General features: G+C 37.3%; 1 protein-coding gene across 2 annotated transcripts; it reads left to right on the top strand.

The window, feature by feature from the left end:
- The first annotated feature begins 2,394 nt into the window (after positions 1–2,394).
- Positions 2,395–20,763, top strand: Cog7 (Component of oligomeric golgi complex 7). 2 transcript variants are annotated; one of them, XM_053766977.1, is made up of 17 exons: positions 2,395–2,556; positions 3,045–3,131; positions 3,829–3,909; positions 4,514–4,687; positions 5,417–5,563; positions 6,480–6,597; positions 7,277–7,446; positions 8,890–8,991; positions 9,669–9,801; positions 11,881–12,017; positions 13,213–13,347; positions 13,996–14,191; positions 15,076–15,249; positions 16,496–16,590; positions 18,899–18,982; positions 19,440–19,533; positions 20,627–20,763. In XM_053766977.1, the coding sequence occupies exons 1-17, from the start codon at positions 2,554–2,556 to the stop codon at positions 20,713–20,715; spliced, it is 2,019 nt and encodes a 672-aa protein (XP_053622952.1). In that variant the 5' UTR covers positions 2,395–2,553; the 3' UTR covers positions 20,716–20,763. The 2 variants fall into 2 exon arrangements, with proteins under 2 accessions (XP_053622952.1, XP_053622953.1); XM_053766978.1 differs by having other exon boundaries at positions 4,506–4,687.
- Positions 20,764–21,004: the final 241 nt, after the last annotated feature.

The raw sequence follows: 21,004 nt of genomic DNA, 5'->3' as shown, positions 1-21,004 counted from the left end.
GGCTGAGGGTAATGACCATTGCGTGGAATGAAACACACACAACAACTTTCTTGGCATTATTAAAGCACTGGTTTGCCATTGCCTTCTCCATTTCACACACAAGTTAATAATCAACAAGTGTGCAGGTTTCCTCACGATGTTCTCCTTCGCCGGTAGCAAGTGGTGGTCGATGAAAACTACTATACATGAGTCAGATTGGTATACAAACTCATGTGGCACGTGTGGGATACGATAACCTTTCGATCCACAGGCGGGGTCACACACCGCAGTTTTGTTTAGAAAGATATAAATTTAATTTAGTTTTTTTTTTTTTTGTATGGCTGAGTAGACGTTGCCAATAAACGAATAATTCCTAAATGAACAATCGTAACATTGAAGTTTGTTGTTGTTACATCTTCACGCTCAATCTACTCAACCAATATTCTTGCATACATGTAGTTTGAAGTATGTAGAAGGGGGATAGAGGACATTTCATCACGGAAAATATGACTTTTCCCGTGGGAAATTTACGCGGGCGAAGCAGCTCAAATCAACTCTACAGATTTTTGTGCCGCACCCCGCCAAATGCATGCGCACGCGTCTATTCTTGCTTCTAACAGGTCATGCACATTCGCAGTATGTCACAGCGTCACAGTTATTAATCCTAATCCAGAAATATTACTAGCTGCGCCCCGAGGCTTCGCTTCCGTGGGAATTTCGGGATAAAAAGTACCCTATGTGTTATTTCAGATTATTTTCTACCCGTGTACCTACCAAATTTCATAAAAATCGGTCCAGTAGATAATGTTTGACTCTTCAAGCATAATTATAATAATATTAATTAATAAGCGTTTGTGAGTTTGTAATATTTGAGGCGGGTAAACTCCGAAACACTTTCGAACCGATTTCAAAAGTTATTTCCCCATTAGAAATGTACATTATCCAAAATTGTTATAGGCTATTATCTCAAAATTGACGACAAAAATGACGAGCTCGGTGGCGCAGTGGTAAAGTTCTTGCCACTGAACCGAGAGGTCCCGGGTTCGATCCCCGGTCGGGTCATGATGGAAAATGATCTTTTTCTGATTGGCCCGGGTCTTGGATGTTTATCTATATATGTATATGTTATAAAAATATAGTATCGTTGAGTTAGTATCCCATAACACAAGTCTCGAACTTACTTTGGGGCTAGCTCAATCTGTGTGATTTGTCCTAATATATTTATATTTATTTATTTATTTAATTCTCACGGGAGCGAAGCCTCGGGTAACATCTAGTAATATTATAGCTAAATGTGTAAAATTAAGGGTAAAACTGGACTATTTTATCATTTACTAATACTCCGCTGTTCGTACGTATGTCACCAGTCTGTAACTCATGTACCATGTGATGATTACAATTGAAATTTTCACAAATTATGTACCTACCTATTTCTTTCGGCACTGAAAGAAAAAAAAAAAACTTCTTCATAGTCGTATTCCTTATGGCTGAGGGTCGTGGTCATTATGTGGAATTAAACACACATAACGACTTAAAAATAAAACAGGATACATGTAATTTATAAAGGATCTCCCATTATCATGATTAGCGATAAAAACCCGCGCGAAAGATTAAAAAAAAAAACAAAAATATAAATTTTTGTTGTTTAATTTGTAATGAATGAACTTTTTTTGTATTTATTTAATAGCAAACAAAACATATTACAAATATAAGCGAATACAAGCTAAAATTTTAAATTAGTTACCGATCAAAATTGTAATCTAAAACATGTACCTATACTGAATGAGGTTTAAACTTATTTAGGATTGTTTAACGCTAGAATAACTGTTTAGGTAATAAATCGGATTGGAAAAAATAAAAACTAAAGTTTTCAAACAAGTTTTCAAAGTCTTTAATCTTTCAAGTACTTAATCAATTATGTGGTTGAAAATTACTACACATGAGTCAGACTGGTATACAAACTCATGTGGCACGAGTAGGATTCGAACCTGGTATCTTTCAAACACAGACGGACTAGACTATCACCGCTTCCTAATAAAAGTAATTCTAAATTCTTTGACGCTAGCAGCGGTTTAACACCTCAAATAAAATCATGATTATAAAAATTCAGCTCAAAACAGCTTACCCACTAATAAAATGAGAGGAACGGTTGGTATGTCTGTTAAGGTAATCCAATTTTTGTTGAAATTTAAAATGGATTACGTACCTACTTGAAAATGCTAGTACAAAAGTTAAACATAAGCAATTCTGTGAGTGAAGTGTTATTTTTTCGGTTAGGGCGGTCTTTTTATTGAGATGTATTATTATCAATATCTTGTATCTTTATGAGTTCCGCTTCACTTTTTAATTTTGTGGCTTTGTCTCATTTTAGGCTCATCACTTTTAACGTCACTGTCATAGCTGTCATACGAATTTGGCATATGTCACGGACTGCCACACAACAGTTTGCAAAGTTTATTTTCATTTTTAATATTGATAAATAAAAATAATAAAGTTAAAATACATTGGCTGGTTCATACAAATACATGGCACATTTACAAACGTTATTTGGTATCTGATACCAAACATATTATCATGGTATACTACAATCTCATATGTTTTACTAGTATCGCCCCGGCACTTCGAGTGTGAAATTCTTGTGTACCAAATTTCATCGCAATACCCTTGGTAGATTTTGCGTAATTGAGTAACACGACATCCCTATACAACTTGCTCATTTATATAAATTATTTTTGGATATTTTACATTCTAAATATGGACCGCTCCATACCCAAACGAGGGGACACACATCCTTGACAGCTGATAAGGAATAATACCATTCTCAAATGTTAACGTGAGGTAGTCGGCCGGTATTAATATCTCAGCTGGGTCTTCAAAATTTTAATTAGGTAATTTCTTTGATTCAGAGCATACAACATACAGATAACCCGAGGCTAACCTCAGGTTTCGCATCCCTGTCTCAAATGTGAGCGGGAACATATGGGTATGAGAGAAATGCGAGTCAGAGTGTCGGAAAATATATGAACATTAATAAATGTGTTATACACCTGTATGCTTATTTACAGGATTTAAAAACATTCTCAGAAGACGATTTCGATCCTAAGAAATGGATAAACAGAGCGTGGGGCTCCAGCGGCAATCAGGAGAAAGAGGTTGGTAACCAATAATTTAAACAATATACTGAGATGAATGACGCAGCTTGCATTAGCCCCAAAGTACAATATATATATAGAGATGAATCACACAGCTTGCATTAGCCCCAAAGTACAATATATATATAGAGATGAATCACACAGCTTGCATTAGCCCCAAAGTACAATATATATATAGAGATGAATCACACAGCTTGCATTAGCCCCAAAATAAGTTTGACACTTGTGTTATGGGATATTAACTTAGCAGATTCACCCGTGTGAATTTTCCTGCAGGTAATTTTTCTGCAATGAAAGGTACCCTTCTCCATACTTGAAACTGCATGTATGCAAAATTTCAAGAAGATTGGTTGAGTAGATAGTGTGTGGAGGGGTAACAAACACACTTTCACATATAAATGTGAATGTAAGTTTGTTTGTTAAATTTAAATAAACATCCAAAATCCAGGTCAATATGTCAGGTTCAATCCCCGGTTGGGTCATGATGGAATGATCTTTTTCTGATTGACATATATGTATTTGTTACAAAATATAGTATCGTTGAGTTAGTATCCCATAACACAAGTCTCGAACTTACTTTGGGGCTAGCTCAATCTGTGTGTGTACTAATATATTTCCAAATTTGTATTTATTTATTTATTCACTATGCCCTGGTCAAATAATAATCTATTTTTAATTTATTTTTCTTTATGTTCAGGTGTTTGTGGCCAATGCTGTTACAAGACTTCAGCTCTATATGAAGCAATTAACCAACTCCCTGGACGAGACTACTGCTCAGGTAATAGACTATTCCCATAGACGGAAAAACATTTTTTAAACTAATATTTGTATGACGTAAATGATTTTCAATATTGTACAAAATAAGAAAACATGTAGGTTTTGTTTCTTTTTATAAATTAATTAAAATTATTCAAATATTATATACTAGCTGAGTCCCGCGGCTTCGCTCCCGTGGGAATTACGTGGAATGAAACACAACAACTTTCTTGGCATAATTAGTGGAGTGGTTTGCCATTGCCTTCTCCATTCCAATTTAATGTGAATCAACCAGTCTGCAGGTTTCCCTTCACCGGAAGCAAGTGGTGGTCGATGAAAACTATTATACATGAGTCAGATTGGTATACAAACTCATGTGTCGCGAATAGGATTCGAACCCGGAATCTTTCGATCCACAGGCGGGCGTCTTAACCGTTACACCACCACTGCTACATACACACATCCTCACAAACTTTCGCATATTAGTAGGATTTACGAAAATGCCAGTCCCTGCCTGGACAGTGACGTGCCCAGAAGGCTGACAGCACCACGTGGAATAGTAATGCTGTAGCTACCATTTTATTGATAAGTTAGTATATATATAGTAATAGTATATAGTATTCCAGATAGTAACATCAGTGCCACGGATCCTTCAGTCAGCTGAAGCGCTTCAGGACGAAGGCCAGGCGCTGCAGTACGAGCTGCATTCACTGGAACACAAGCTGACCAGCGTGGAGCAGCAGACGGGGAATTCTATTGAGAGTTTGCAGCGGATCGACCGCTTGAAGAGTACTTTGGAGGTGACATTTGCTTCATAGCAAATATTATTTTGATGACCCCGGTGGCGCAGTGGTAAAGTGCTTGCCTCTGAACCGAGAGGTCCCGGGTTCGATGCCCGGTCGGGTCATGATGGAAAATGATCTTTTTCTGATTGGCCCAGGTCTTGAATGTTTATCTATATATGTATTTGTTATAAAATATAGTATCGTTGATTTAGTATCGCATAACACAAGTTTTGAACTTACTTTGGGGCTAGCTCAATCTGTGTGATTTGTCCTAATATATTTATTTATTATTTATTTATTATATATATCACTATATAGAAAAATAAATGATCCAATGAATGAAATTGAAAGAATATTAAGTAATTATGGACAAACCTTGTTAAACTTAAAGAATTGAGAATTAATTTTTATTGATTTGTTTATATAAACAGAGAGCTGTTTCTTGTTACCGGTTCACACACAAGTTAATAATCAACCAGTGTGCAGGTTTCCTCACGATGTTTTCCTTCATCAGGAGCCAGTGGTGGTCGATGAAAACTACTATACATGAGTCAGATTGGTATACAAACTCATGTGGCACGAGTAGGATCCGAACCTGGGACCTTTCATATATTTTTTTATAAATATATATTTGATTTGCTGCTGAAAATCTCCGAGCCCATAAAATTTCAGTCGGACATTGAATGAATTATTTATTTATTTATGTAACCATAGCTCATATTTAACTTTTTTTTTTGTCTTCAGAATGCTGCGTCTGCGCTCCGCGAAGCAGACAAATGGGCAATGCTTGCGGCGGCTTTGGAACACGTGCTCGAAACGGGGGTTCCCACTCAGAAGGAGCAACTCGCCGAACTAACCCAACAGCTGCACGCCAACACTGCCTGTCTGGAGGTTACAATTCTATCTTTGTTACCTCTATAAAACTTCTGTTGTCCTGGTACTTGCAAAGTGACTGTACTCAGTCACGGCTGAAGTGCTGGATCGATTTTGGTGAAATTTGGCATAGATGTAGTTTAAGACTCGAGCTCAAACATTGACAACTTTTTTTTAATCAACTCCCCCCATATATGGGGGAGGGGGGGGGGGCTGTGAAAGTTAGTATGAAAAAAAATTATACAAGTAGCTATGATGCATATCACATTAGCTGCAGTCAGTGGCTATAAGACACTATTTAAAATTTAATTAGGAACAGATACATTAACGCGTCTTTCATATTTTGTGACAGACCTGACAAACAACTATACTTTTTACATGTTTATTTATTTGACAGACAATAATCATTCTTCTTCTTGACCTTATCCCACTCATGTGGGGTCGGCACAGTATGTAAGTTCCTTCCATTTTGTTCTGTCATTTGCCATATCCGTTGATACTCCTCTCCTGTTCATACTATCCTTGACACACTCCATTCATTTCTTCTTAGGTCTTCGTCTATTCCTGGAACCCTTTACTTCCATCTTTAATGCCCTTTGAGTGATGTGATTGTCATCTCTTCTTAAAATATACCCGAACCAGCCTAACCTATAACTATGTAATTTCTCATTAACTGGTGCTACTTTCATACTTCCTATTACATACAAACAGACAATAATCATTATATTATTATTATAAAGAGTGTTTGTGAGTTTGTATGTTTGAGGCTGGTAATCTCCTAAACTACCGAACCGGTTTCAAAAATTCTTTCACCATTAGAAAGATACATTAACCAAGATTGCTATAGGCTATATTTTATCTCAAAATTCCCACGGGAGCGAAGCCCCGGGCAACATCTAGTTTTAAATAAGGTACAATATACTAAACATTTTAGGTCCTGAGCGACGCGCCCGACTATGAAAGCAAGCGATTACAGCTGGAAACATTGTACAACAGACTGGAGGCGGCTGTGACCCCACCGCTGATCGAAGCTCTGACTGACAACGACGTTGGTGAGATCTCTACGTAACTTCTGTTCTCCTGGTACTTTTGCAGAATATGTATCAATAGGCCAGTTGCCAAAATTTTATTTTGATGAGCATTCGAAGGAATACCATTAGTAGAATGAAACCTGTAATTATACTTTTTTTAAAATCTATCTACCCCTAAATTGCTGTAATGGAGGGGGTAGGGGGGGGGCTTCACTTCCTATATGTTCTTAGCTAATTCGCACTCTATGGCACATTTACGTTCCTAGCGCACACCGACATAAGATCTCTATGTATCTTCTGTTCTCCTGGTACTTTTAGTTTTTTCGTCAGATGTTTGCTACTCTCTCACGCGAAAACTACTCGACAGATTTTGATGAAATTTCGTGCACTTGTAGAATAAATCCTGAACTGTCACATACGGTATTTTTATTGGAGCGCCCTGGAGTTCCACTTCGTTGGAGCTTTAACTCACAACGACATAAGACCTGTATGTAATTTATATTGTCCTGGTACTTTTTGTTTTTTCGTCGGATGTTTGCTACTCTCTCACGCGAAAACTACTCGACAGATTTTGATGAAATTTCGTGCACTTGTAGAATAAAACCTGAACTGTACGGTACTTTTTTTAAATCAACCCCCAAAGAAATTACAATGTGAGGGGGCTGCCTTCACTATTTCCATATAATTTCTTGTATGGCAGATCGCACATCGACGTACCTAGCGCTATTCGTGGGCATGGGCCGCGGTCTGTCTGTCTGTAGATGTTGGAGACGCGCCGCGGCGTCTCGTCTCGCATCCAAATGGAGCGCCCTGGAGTCCCACTCCGTCGGAGCCCTGACTCGGATGCTGATAGGGGAGGCTAACAACCAGGTAATCAGGATTTTGATTCAATGTGGCGCTGTATCCTCGTAACATATGTAATTGATTTATGACATCATTATATACGTTTTGTACATTTAGCTTTTTATATTTTATGTATATTTATTAAGTACATATTTTTTGTGTTTTTTGTGTGACAATTTTCAATAATTTTATTGGAAATATTTATTTTTTTTTCGTTTAAATTTTGACATTTTAAATAATTATGTAAATTCGTCCTCTTAATTTTTAATATATGCATAAGACCTATATTTGTTAATTGACGTCCTTGGAGAAAAGGCTGCGGTGAAGTTTGTTGCGCCGCTTCTTCTTCACCTGCGCTTTGGAAGCCGGCAGTAGACTTAGTTTAATTAATTTTTAAGTAATTTTTGACGTCAATAAGTGATGTATATCATCCTAAATTGAATAAAGAATTTTGAATTTGAATTTTCCACTTTTTGTGTGTTAAGTTCGTCTTTTGAAGCGGTGGTGGTGTAATGATTAAGACGCCCGATTGTGTATCGAAAGGTCTTAGGTTCGTATCCCACTCGTGCCATATGAGTTTGTATACCAATATGACTCATGTATAGTAGTTTTCATCGACCACCACTTGCTTCCGGTGAAGCTAGTGTGTGTGCGACTACCTGCCACTAGATGGCGGTGAGTAGTCGAACGAAAGTAATTTCATTAAAAGTCTTAATTTCAGCATTTTCAGCCATTTGAATTATTGATTTGATTTATAATCAATTTTTTATTTAAATTAATTTTATATATACTTTCGTTTTAATTTTAGATCAATTTAGTTGTTCTTTATTTATACAGGGTCACTGGTATCAAACACAAAACCTCCTAAAGACTACTTGGGCACATCGAAACAAGCAACTTTTATTCTACGACTATTCGTGATTCGTAGTTTTTTTTTTTCATATTAAAAAATACAAACTAATTTGCGATTCCACACAACTTAATTCTATGTAATAGCCGAGTGACACGAGACAGTACAGTAGCATTATGTAGAGGAATCGAACATAGAGTTAACGTTTTATAGAAACGACATTAAAACAAAAAAAGGATTATTATTTTTTTGTATTTATCACGTTTAGACAAAAGTCGCAGAACAAAAGATGTCAGTCTCTATGTACCTCATGCGCCTTTGGAAGGTTATGCGTTAGATACCAGTAACCCTGTATATGTTATAAAATATAGTATCGTTGAGTTAGTATCCCATAACACAAGTCTCGAACTTTGGGGCCAGCTCAATCTGTGCGATTTGTCCTAATATATTTAATTAATTATTTATCATTTTTTTCTCGTATATTTTCGAAGTTTTTAATAGCTGTCAGATTTCTCTCTCTTTCTCTCTCTTTTCGCATTTTTTTTTTCTATAAAATCAACAGAAGATAATTCAGTAGTTACCAGGAAATCATAAACATGAAGTAATATTTATACATTCAGGTGGACTGGCTCACAAACGTACTAAAGTCTGACAGTCCGATAGCAGAACTTTTGCGGCTGTACACTGATCTGCTGCTATCACTGGAGCCCACACCCACCTTGGTATGTCCACATCTCCCTCTTACTCAAATCAAAATGAAGCGAAGGTGTAATGCTTAAAACGTCCACCTGTGGATTGCAAGGTCTCAGGTTCGTATCCCACTCGTGCCAAACGAGTTTGTATACCAATCTGACTCATGTATAGTAGTTTTCATCGGCCACCACTTGCTTCACCGGAAGCAAGTGGTGGCCGATCAAAACTATTATAAACCTGCCACTAGATGGCGGTAAGTAGTCGTAAAAGTTATGTCAGATGCCTGTAGGCGACTTGAATAAAATCTGACGCCAGTGTTAGCGATAACACACTCGATATGATGACGATGACTCGAATCATATCATTTATTCAGAAATTAGACCTTCACAGGCACTGTTTCACGTCAATTTTTATATTAAATAGTAATTTCTCACAAGCTACAAACTACTGGCATTTCGGAACGACCGCTGCTGAGAAGAAATGCCGAAAGAAACTCATTTGAACAGTGTTGGTCCCTATCATGCCAGATCGGCTTACCATTATTGTTTCTTACAATGTTTTTTTTCTAATAACTAGTATAATATATTCAAAAAGTATATAAAATTGTGATACGGATGCTCCTAATAATCGATATAATTTTTCGACGTCAATAAGTGATGTATATAAATTTAATAAAGAATTTTTAATTTGAATTTGTAATGTTCAGGTGGTGTCGGCGAATCTAAAGCTGTGCTCGACTCCCGAGGAAGGAATAGTTATGCTCACAGACCTAAAGACAGACATTGACGGGTTTATATCGTGCATTAGAGGAGTGATGGACGCACCTAGATCCAACAGAGGTAATGTATTTTTTACTAGTTTTTGCCCGCGACTACGCCCGCGTGAGTTGTTCTGCGAAAGCGCAACACGAACTTTCACCCCCCATTACAGTCAAATGGGGGGGGGGGTGATTTTCGAAAAAAATCTACCCTATGTTCGAACTGGATGGAGTCTTTAACTATATGTATACCAAATTTCATCAAAATCGGTCCAGCGGTATAGCCGTGAAAGTGGAACAGACAGGTATTTATTACTATTAATTACCATGTATTTTTAAGACCATATTATATTATGATTCTAGCTTTTGCACCGCGTAAATTTTTCCTTCTAAACAGATTTAAATCTCAGACATTTTCTTTATTGCCCGCGACTTCGCCCGCGTGAATTCCATAGTTAAATCTCGGTCATTCTTTTATCCCTTTTTTTTGGGTTAATTTTTCGGAAAATCTGAAACACGTATTCGTTAATTTGTTGTTAACAACTAAAATTGTAAATTTTCAAGTCACTATCTTCAACGGTGTAAAACTTTCATATAAAACTTTTCCACCACTTTCACCCCCTTCGGGGTTGAATTTCCAAAAATTCTCTCTTAGTGCTCACCTACACTCCGCAGGGAACCTACATGCCAAATTTCAGCTTCCTACGCCCAGTAGTTTCGGCTGTACGTTGTCTGTCAGTCAGTCGGGTTCCGGGCAACGAATCGCGATGGAAGCTACACCAGATTTTAGTGTAGACCATTAGCTATTCAATTGTGAAAACAGCATCAAATTCCAAGTGGTAGTTTTTGCGTTATGCGCGGATAAAAAATATCTAAAAAAGTGGTTCGCGGCTTCTATTAGTCCTAAAAAAAATATTTATTTGTCTGTAATAACTCCTATGTACAGACTTAACCCACTTAAAATCCTACTAATATGATAATATTTATGTGTGTGTATGTTTGTTACACTTTCTCGCTGATACTGGACGGATTGTTATGAAATTTAGTACACGTGTGAAATATAACCTGGAATAACACATAACGTTGTATAAAACAAAGTCGCTTCCCGCTGTCTGTTTGTCACTATGTATGCTTAGATCTTTAAAACTACGCAACGGATTTTGATGCGGCTTTTTTTTTTCAATAGATAGAATGATTCCTGAGGAAGGTGCATTGTTGATGCCATCAAAAACACGCTGTAACAATCCCAAGTCTCGAAGCTCAGTTTTTCCACCGTAAAAAGTTGTGAGATCCATGTGATACCAAGTCGATTAATTTATTTAGTCCCCACTCAAGGGACCTCCTGTCTTAAGCTATTACGCAAGTTATTATCATATCAATATTTAAAATATTTTAGGTTTTAAATAAATAAATCGACTTGACCATCGCATGATTCGATTTTTTTGTGTGTTTAAACTCGTGAATGTAAAGCTAATTAAGTCAGTGCTCAGATTATGTTAAACGTCACTTAGTGAGTCCTTGCAATAAGCCGAACATAAATGCAAATGACATTCCTAAATGAATTTTGAAAGCAATCCAATTTTGATCATCGGCCCGTTCTGTAATAGGTTGTTACAGTCTCAGCAACTAGATGGCGCTCATTGGATCACATAATTTCTATAGTGTGAAACATACAAGCCATAAAACTATATAACTAAGTATCTAGTATAGCTATATATATATATATATATGTATATGTTTAATTTTTGGTAATAAATGTTCATTCATTAATTCATATAAATGTATTCAAGTTTTTGGCAAATACAAAATTTTTCTTTCTTCTTTCTTTCCAACTCGAATATTCCTTTCAAGTACCAGGCGATCATAAACACTAGGAGATGTTTACAGAAACAAAGATTTCTGTAAAGTTTCCGTCTCGAATATACCTTTCTCGTCACAAAAAGTACCGGGCGATCATAAACACTAGGGGATGTTTACAGAAACAAAGATTTCTGTAAAGTTTCCGTCTGGAATATACCTTTCTCGTCACAAAAAGTACCGGGCGATCATAAACACTAGGAGATGTTTACAGAAACAAAGATTTCTGTAAAGTTTCCGTATTGAATATACCTTTCTCGTCACAAACAAGTACCAGGCGATCATAAACACTAGGTGTTTACAGAAAAGTTGTTGCCGGCGACCGTCCGCGAACTAGGCCGCGCCGCGTACGCGCCGTTACGGGAATTGCTGCCGAGGTACACGGAGCTGCAGTCGAGACTGCTCATTGAACACCTTAACGACCCTCAACTGCAGCAGACGGTGAGATAATTATTTTTTGAAAAAACAAATTATCACAAGAGTTTTTTATTTTTGTATAAATTCCGCTAAATCCCATCGGGAACAGATTTTTATTCATATTATTTATAAATGGGATTGTTGAAATAACATATCCATAAATAAATATATTAGGACAAATCGCACAGATTGAGCTAGCCCCAAAGTAAGTTCGAGACTTGTGTTACGGGATACTAACTCAACGATACTGTATTTTATAACAAATACATATATAGATAAACATCCAAGACCCGGGCCAATCAGAAAAAGATCATTTTCCATCATGACCCGACCGGGGATCGAACCCGGGACCTCTCGGTTCAGAGGCGAGCACTTTACCACTGCGCCACCGAGGTCGTCAAAGCGTTGCCATAGCGCATGTAAAACACATTTATATTTGGCGCCACTTAGGATATAGGTTTTTCGCAAATCCTTCGGGAACAATAGTTTTTTCGCGATGAAAGGTCCCCTATGTCCTTCTTCATACTCTTAATTATATATATGCGAAATTTCAAGAAGATTGGTTGAGTAGATAACGCGTGAAGAGTGACAAACAAACTTACTTTCGCATCTACGGGTGAATTTCACGAGCGTTTCAAACTGCGCCGCGGGCAAAATCAAAATCAAATCATTTATTCAGAAATTAGGCCTTCTCAGGCACGTCCTTTTTCACGTCATATACTAAATTAAATGATGTTTACCAAAGCTACAAACTACTAGCATTTCGGAACGACCACTGCTGAGAAGAAATGCCGAAAGAAACTCATTCAAACAGTGTTGGTCCCTATCATGCCAGAAGGGCTTACCATTTTTCAAATGTAAATTTATGTATAATTTTTTATCAGTAATATAACATGTAAGTACACAATAAAGTACATGGTCAAAAGGTATACTGAAACATATTATGATTGTGATCAGTTTAAATTGTAACACAGTAATCAATTTAATTATCCTATTTTATAAATAAGTAAAGTATTGGAACAATGTTAATTTTATAAATGTTTAATTTTTTTTAAAAGATTCTTTATTTTAAAAAAATGCGACACTAACGAAACGCCACACGCCGCGTTCAAACAGTCGTGAATTTTCACCCTTATAATATTAGTTGGGATGTATATATATATATATATATATATATATATATATATATATATATATATACACATATTTATTTATTCAGGACGATATCGTAGAACATTCTCGATCGATTCTGTCGCTCGCTTCGCGATCGGAAGGCTGGCTGGAGATCGCCTACAGCAGAGCGGAGAAGATCGCCGGCCGCTGCGTTTATCCGTTCTACGTGCCGGCGCTCGAGGTTGGTGTTGCCAGAATGTCGCTTTCGCAAAACGTCATCGTGGAAAATTCCGTCGTTTTCGCAAAATGACAGCTTCCAATTTTCCGTCGCGTTCGCATTGTAATTTTCCTTCAAAAATAGGCACATTCGGAGAATGTTACTGTCGCAAAACGTAATTTTATTACAATTTAACTTTCGCACAATGCCATTGTCGAAACTTTCGCCATTTTCGCAAAATGTGATCATAATTCATGTTTGTCTGTTTCGCAATCCTCCGGTCAATCGACCGGCGTGCTGTCGCTCATGTTCCACGCATGCCTTTAGTATGTCACCCACATAATTTGTTCCAAACGCGTGATCGACCAAATCATACACGATGACATTTTCCAAAAGTGACATACGAAAATAACCTTTTAAGGAAATGACATTTTGCGAAAGTGGCATTATAGGAAAATGACATTTTGCGAAAGTGGCATTATAGGAAAATGACATTTTGCGAAAGTGGCATTATACAAAAATGACCATTTCAGAAAATGACATTTTGCGAAAGTGGCATTACACAAAAATGACCTTTTCAGAAAATGGCATTTTGCGAAAGTGGCATTATACGGAAATGCCATTTTCAGAAAATTACATTTTTGCGAAAGTGGCCAAGTGAATTGTTTCCAGAACTTCGTCCAGTGTCTGAGCAACACAATCTCCGCCCACTATCGCCGCATAGAAGCGCTATTCCGCTCGACGGTGGCCGCAGGTCAATCGACCGGCGTGCTGTCGCCGATGTTCCCCGCGGCACTGATATTGGAATCGGCCACAGCTGTCTTGTTGGACGCCATTGCTAATAGACTGAACATCGAGCCGAAGCGCGGTAAGCCTTTTCTTTCATAAATCGCCCCGGTATCGCTCGGGTAAAAACACAATAAATTAACCTAAACCTTACTCAGGAACCACAGTATCTGATTGATGAAAATCGCATGGAAATCCGTGCATTGGTTTTTGTGTTACTCGCGAACAGACAGACGCGGCTGTGGACTTTGTTTTATAATATGTATAACGACTAGAAACCCAACTGTCCTAATCCTAATGTTATAAACGCGAAAGTAAGTTTGTTTGTTACCAATGTACGTTCTATCTACTCTACCGGTCTTGTGGTTTAAAGTATGGAGAAGAACATAGGCTATCTTTCATCCCGGAAAAACTACTGTTCCCGGGCGAAGTCGCGGGCAACAGCTAGTTATGTATAATACCTACATTTGTTAATAGACGTCTTTGGAGAAAAGGCTTTCGCAAAATGACAAGTATATGACCAGTTTGGAAAATGCCAATAATCGGGCCATTTTCGGATAATGAACGAACGAATTGGTCACATTCGGAAAATGGCAATTCGGTCTCAATCGCGTAATGTCATTTTAGCAAAAAGTATTTTTCATATAAAATTTCACTACTCAAGTGGTTTCAAAATCATATCAAATCAAATTCAGAAATTGGACTTGCTCGTGCACTTTTTCATGTCAAATTTTTAACACTAACATTCCTCAAATCGCTACAAACTACTGGCATTTCGGAACGGCCGCAGCTGAGTATACATGCAGAAACTCATTTAAACAGTGTTGTTCCAAACGCGCGGACTGACAGTTCCATCCATTGTGACAGAACACGGTGGAACATCAGTGATCAGGCTGTGATGTACAGTCACGCTGAGAATGGGGGGCACGAAACCTAGCTAGTACAAATTGACATATTTATTTCTAGAGCCAGCCCATCCATTATTAGACCTAGCAACACTAGTGCTGGAGCCCGACTCCCGCCGGCAGCTGGCCAAACTACAATGTCAGCCGCCGACATTCCCCGAGCTGCGTCGCGTGAAAAACCAACTGAAAACATTGGCGAGAGCTGTGTTGAGGAACCCAATCGATGTTATATTGGGTGAGAACTCGTATTACCTTGATACCTGATCGTCGTCATCATATCGAGTGTGTTATCGCTAACACTGGTGTCAGATTTTATTCAAGTCGCCTAAAGGCATCTGACACGACTTTTACGACTACTCACCGCCATCTAGTGGCAGGTAGTCGCACACATACACTAGTGAACTAAACTGTCCACCAGTGTGCAGGTTTCCTCACGATGTTTTCCTTCACCGGAAGCAAGTGGTGGTCTATTAATGCCTTTAGGCGATTTGAATTAAAGTTCTTTTTATATAAATGTCATACTTTTATTGTAGTCAAACAGATGAACGCGTAAAATAATATCCGTGCAGGTATACCGTCGACGAGTTCCCTTGATGGGAGCCGATCCTGCACATCATAATAATGAATTGTCATCCAAACTAAAAGTGTGTACAAAATTTCAGCTCAATCGGTTGAAGGTATCTGCTTCAAAATTGAGTCGCAAGATTCCACCCGAACATACATAATAGGTTATTCGACAAGGTCAGAGAATTGTAAAAAATATGTATAATCTAGATAAACATTATTATAATTCACGAATAATAATAAATAAATATATTAGCACAAATCGCACAGATTGAGCTAGCCCCAAAGTAAGTTCGACACTTGTGTTACGGGATACTAACTCAACGATACTGTATTTTATAACAAATACATATATAGATAAACATCCAAGACCCGGGCTAATCAGAAAAAGATCATTTTCCATCATGACCCGATCGGGAATCGAACCCGGGACCTCTCGGTTCTGAGGCAAGCACTTTACCACTGCGCCACCGAGGAGGTCACAGACTGTAACAATGCAGCTGGATCTAAACACGAAGATTTAAAATGTTTTCAAAATGTATGAATTTATAAAAACAAAACCCGCAACCATCATAAAAAAAAAACTAAAAATTTTGTAACAACTTCACCATAAACGTGATATTTAATGTAACTGACGAGCAAACATGCGAATATTTTCGCACGTTGTGACGTCACTTGTTCGTGTCATTTAGTTTGGACGAGTCCGAAAATGTGTGATTTTATTTTTGTCACATCTTCGAAAGCATTGTCATTATCACAGTATTTTTTTTCACTGGTGTTTCTAATGATATAAGAGCCTTCGAATAGTCATCAAAACGACATTTTTTTTGTAAATAAAAGCTTGTAAAACTTCAGCCTTTTTACAACACCGTTTTCTCCTTTAGACGCACGGAACCCTAAAATTGAGTTGTTTTCAGACGAGGTCCCGCAGCTCCCCGTGTGGAGCAACAACGACGCTCTGTCCACTGATCTGCCGGACTTCGCTATATCCCCTCAAGAATACATCACTAAGGTACTGTGTGGTCCCTCTCTCTATCTATGTGATATCTGTTTAGAAGATTTTCCTTTTGTGTTCTGGAACATTCGGGTTTTTTATGAGTCTAGCTAGCGTCGCTCTCTCTCTCTCTCTCTGTGTCTCTCTCTCTCTTTCTATGAATCGCTGTTTAGAATTTTTACCTTTTTTCTGGAACATTCGGTTTTTTTATCAGTCTAGCGAGTGTCCCTCTCTCTCTCTTTGTTCTGGAACAGATTCAGATTTATTTCAAGCCACAAGTTCGAAGTTGTTACATGAATATAGTACAAGTGACGCCCTGCGAGGGCACAGGAAACGGATGGTTCTCAGAGCGTTGCGACCGCTGCGCCCGCGCGGTCGTTACGATCCGTCCGTAATTTTCTTGAGGAAGGAATCATTTCCGAAATCAAAAATTCATAAAATTGACATCACTACAGTACAGAGTAATTAATGTACAGTCATATAGTAAAACTCATTCTTGTCTTTGTTAAAATTTGAAATATTGTAATGACAGCGCGACCGCAGCGGTCGAAACGCTCTGCGAAACAGCCAAACATGAGGGCAATGGAAATCATTCAATTCAATCATCACTATGTTTACACCCTTCTAAAACGGCATTACTCAGTAAAAGTATTGTATGTATGGCACCTAAAATTTGTATCAAAATTCCACAACAATATAAAGAGAAGAATTTATTTAAAAAGCATAAGCATCTGGCATAATAGGGACCAACACTGAATGAGTTTCTTTCGGCATTTCTTCTCAGCAGTGGTCGTTCCGAAATGCTAGTAGTTTGTAGCTTTGGTAAACATCATTTAATTTAGAATATGACGTGAAAAAGTGCCTGTGAAGGCCTAATTTCTGAATAAATTATTTGATTTTGATTTTGATAAAAGCACCTCGGGTCCTTGCTGATTGATAAATGTTATTGTAATTTGAACGATTTTTTTAATGATAATATCGGATAAAAATTTAATTAATTTAGTTATTTTTATTTATTAGATTTTAAATTTACATCCCCGTGGACGGTGGAACATGTGTGATTAAGCTTTTTTTTTAACACAACATTGTAAAAAAAATGTAAACTTATGTTTTTGCAAATAAATTTTCTTTGTATTTGAAATTACTTACAAAATAAATTCGTCTTATCTCTAATGTGATTTGTATAGTAGAGAAATCAAAATGAATCTATATCAGAATTTATCATCGAAATACTCAGAAATCTCGTTATAACTTTCATTAATAAGGATTTTTTTTTTAGATTTTTATACAAATATTGCATATATTTTTTTTAGATTTTTATACAAATATTGCATATATTTTTTTTAGATTTTTATACAAATATTGCATATATTTTTTTTAGATTTTTATACAAATATTGCATATATATTTTTTAGATTTTTATACAAATATTGCATATTTTTCTATATTTTTTAAATGATTAGGGTTGGTTGGTTATAAATTCTGCTTTTTACGAGTCTAGCGGTCCGTCCTGGCGTCACTCGAATAAATCTACTTTCTACTAATATAATAATGCGAAAGTTTGTGAGGATGCAATTGTATGTGTTTATGTTTGTTACTGTCACGCAAAATCTACTGGATTCATTGTTATGAAATTTGGTACACGGTTAGAATATAACCTGGAATGACACGTGGGATACTTTTTATCCCGAAATTCCCACGGGTGCGAAGCCGGACTGACTGATTTTCATATAAACTTTCAGCCCATTTAGGGGATGATTTTGTGGAAACAAAGTAGCCTCTGTTTGAACGGGAGTCTTTAACTACCAAATTTCATCAAAATTGAAAAACGGAACAGACAGACAGACATTCGCATTTATAATATTAGTATGTACAAGAGAAGCGGTGGTGGTGTAATGGTTAAGGCGCCCGCCTGTGCATCGAATGGTCCCAGGTTCGAATCCTACTCGTGCCACATGAGTTTGTATACCAATCTGACTCATGTATAGTAGTAAGTAGTTTTCATCGACCACCACTTGCTTCCGGTGAAGGGAAACATCGCGAGGAAACCTGCACACTGGTTGATTATCACCTTGCGTGTGAAATGGAGAAGGCAATGGCAAACCACTCCATTACTAATGCCAAGAATGTTGTTGGGTGTGTTTCATTCCACGTAATGACCACAACCCTCAGCCGTGAGGACTACGACTGTGAAGAAGATGAACAAGCAGTTTATGGTCCTTGTATAAAAACAAACACGAAAATATTCATATGATAGTTAGACTTAAACCAGTGCCACCGCCGCTTCGTATGACCTTTGTATAACCTTCGATGACCTCTGTGACAGATCGGTCAGTATTTGATGACGTTGCCTCATCACCTGGAGATGCATCTTTCCGAGAAACAAGCGCCATTGCAGTTCCTAACCGAGGTTAGTATACCTATAGAAGCTAATTTTCAAATTAAAATCATTTCTTCAGTAACAAGCTGACGCCCGCTACTTCGTTCGCGTGGCCGAACAATTTTTGTTATGCAGTCAACATTGTTAGGGAAATTTAATTGGCGACCTCGGTGGTGGCGTGGCAAAGTGCTTGCCTCTGAACCGAGAGGTCCCGGGTTCGAATTATATATGTATTTGTTATAAAATATAGTATCGTTGAGTTAGTATCCCATAACACAAGTCTCGAACTTACTTTGGGGCGAGCTCAATCTGTGCGATTTGTCCTAATATATTTATATATTATGATTGTGATCGAGTGCTGTAGAAAGGTTAATTTTCTTTTCCTTTCGCTTAGGCAAAAAGTATATCAAAACAGGATATGATCGTGATCCGATTTGTGCTATTGTATTGTATTTACGAAATATACTATTTCTAGATTATTTTCTAGGTCTGCACGCACACGTGTGACATGTACGCGGAGAAATTATTGAACATAAGGAATATGGACGCGCTCGGAACCAAACGGTGTCTCACAGACATTGGTGAGAGCAATCCTACTTACTCGTATTATTACTAATGCGAAAGTTTGTGAGGATGTATGTGTGTGTATTTGTTAATCTTTCACGCATTATCTACCGGACGGATTGTTGTGAAATTTGGTACACGGGTAGTGTATAACCTGGAATAAAACATAGGGTACTTTTTATCACGAAATTCCCACGGGAGCGAATCCGCGGGGCACAGATAGTTACCTATATATTTTTTATCATTATACTTGAAGGGACATAATATATTTATATATTAATATTATTAGAAATGATTTATTGAAAGAATAGTGAAGAATCAGGAATAGTCGGGAGCACATTTATAACACGTCTGCTCACTACGCGAATTATTGCGGAGACGAGTACTTTCCAAAAATGGCAATCTTAATTTCTAATAGTTATAGCTCACTTATATATACGTCACGATAAATTTGAATAATTGAGAATTATTAATAATTTTTCAACATTATTAATACTAACCACGTGATTTGGTAAATATTAATAATTGAAATTAATTACTTTTATTAGTTATTATTAATAATTCGCTGCACAGATTGGTAAAAGTAATAAATAAAGTAAGACCCAAGGTTTTAGTACAACAGGTTAAAAATTCAAGTCGGACAGCAGGGGGTGCACGGCGGCGCAGCGCCCCCGTGCACCCCCCAGGTTAGTATTGTGACCAAACAAACTATTAAAATATTAAATTAGGGGAACTATTAAAATATTAATTAGAGACCTATTTAATAATGTAATAACCGACAAATGTGATTAATTTCTCACATTTATCACGACTTTCGGCAATTATTTAATAATAGTTCACAATTATTAATAATTTTCAATTAATCACTCTTACCGTAACATACATATGTTACAAATAAAACTAGGCACTGTTGTAAACTTGTAAGAGGACAGGGACAAAAAGTTGATATTTTTAATTGTGTAAATTATAATTAATGAAAGATGGAAGAGGAGATGGAAAATGATCTTTTTCTGATTGGCCCTGAGTTAGTATCCCATAACACAAGTTTCGAACTTACTTTAGGGCCAGCTCAATCTGTGTGATTTGTCCCAATATATTTATTTATTGTAGTGTATCTGTGTTCTGTGGCTGAGGACCTCGGTAGCAGCGCCCCGCCTGCGCTCCGGCGTCTGGAGCAGTCGCTGCGGGTCGCCGCATAGTGTGCTGATTCGTTATTTGTTACGCTATAAATATTATATTATATTTGATGTAATGTTTTTTATTCGACCTAATTCCAATGCAATCGACGGTTCTGCATTCACAGTCACAATCGAAACAGCTGAAGCATCAATCGAACTTTTTCTATTGTCGCACCAAAAATCATATAACTGCATGGCGCTATCACAAATACGAGGTTAGTCATCGGCAAAGTCCTAATATTGCCTAATAATGCGAAAGTCTGTTTGTTTGTTACCTCTTCACACTCTATCTACTCAACCAATCTTCTTG

Source organism: Plodia interpunctella, chromosome 30 (genome assembly GCF_027563975.2).
Source record: "Plodia interpunctella isolate USDA-ARS_2022_Savannah chromosome 30, ilPloInte3.2, whole genome shotgun sequence".
In the NCBI taxonomy this organism is placed as follows: Eukaryota; Metazoa; Arthropoda; class Insecta; order Lepidoptera; family Pyralidae; genus Plodia; species Plodia interpunctella.
This window is presented reverse-complemented; position numbering and strand designations above follow the sequence as displayed.

Excerpts from the sequence above, each read along its gene's own strand:
- Cog7 (XM_053766977.1), top strand. Across the intron at positions 5,564-6,479 it reads CCAACACTGCCTGTCTGGAG|GTCCTGAGCGACGCGCCCGA; the intron begins GTTACAATTCTA and ends TAAACATTTTAG. Across the intron at positions 13,348-13,995 it reads TCTACGTGCCGGCGCTCGAG|AACTTCGTCCAGTGTCTGAG; the intron begins GTTGGTGTTGCC and ends AATTGTTTCCAG.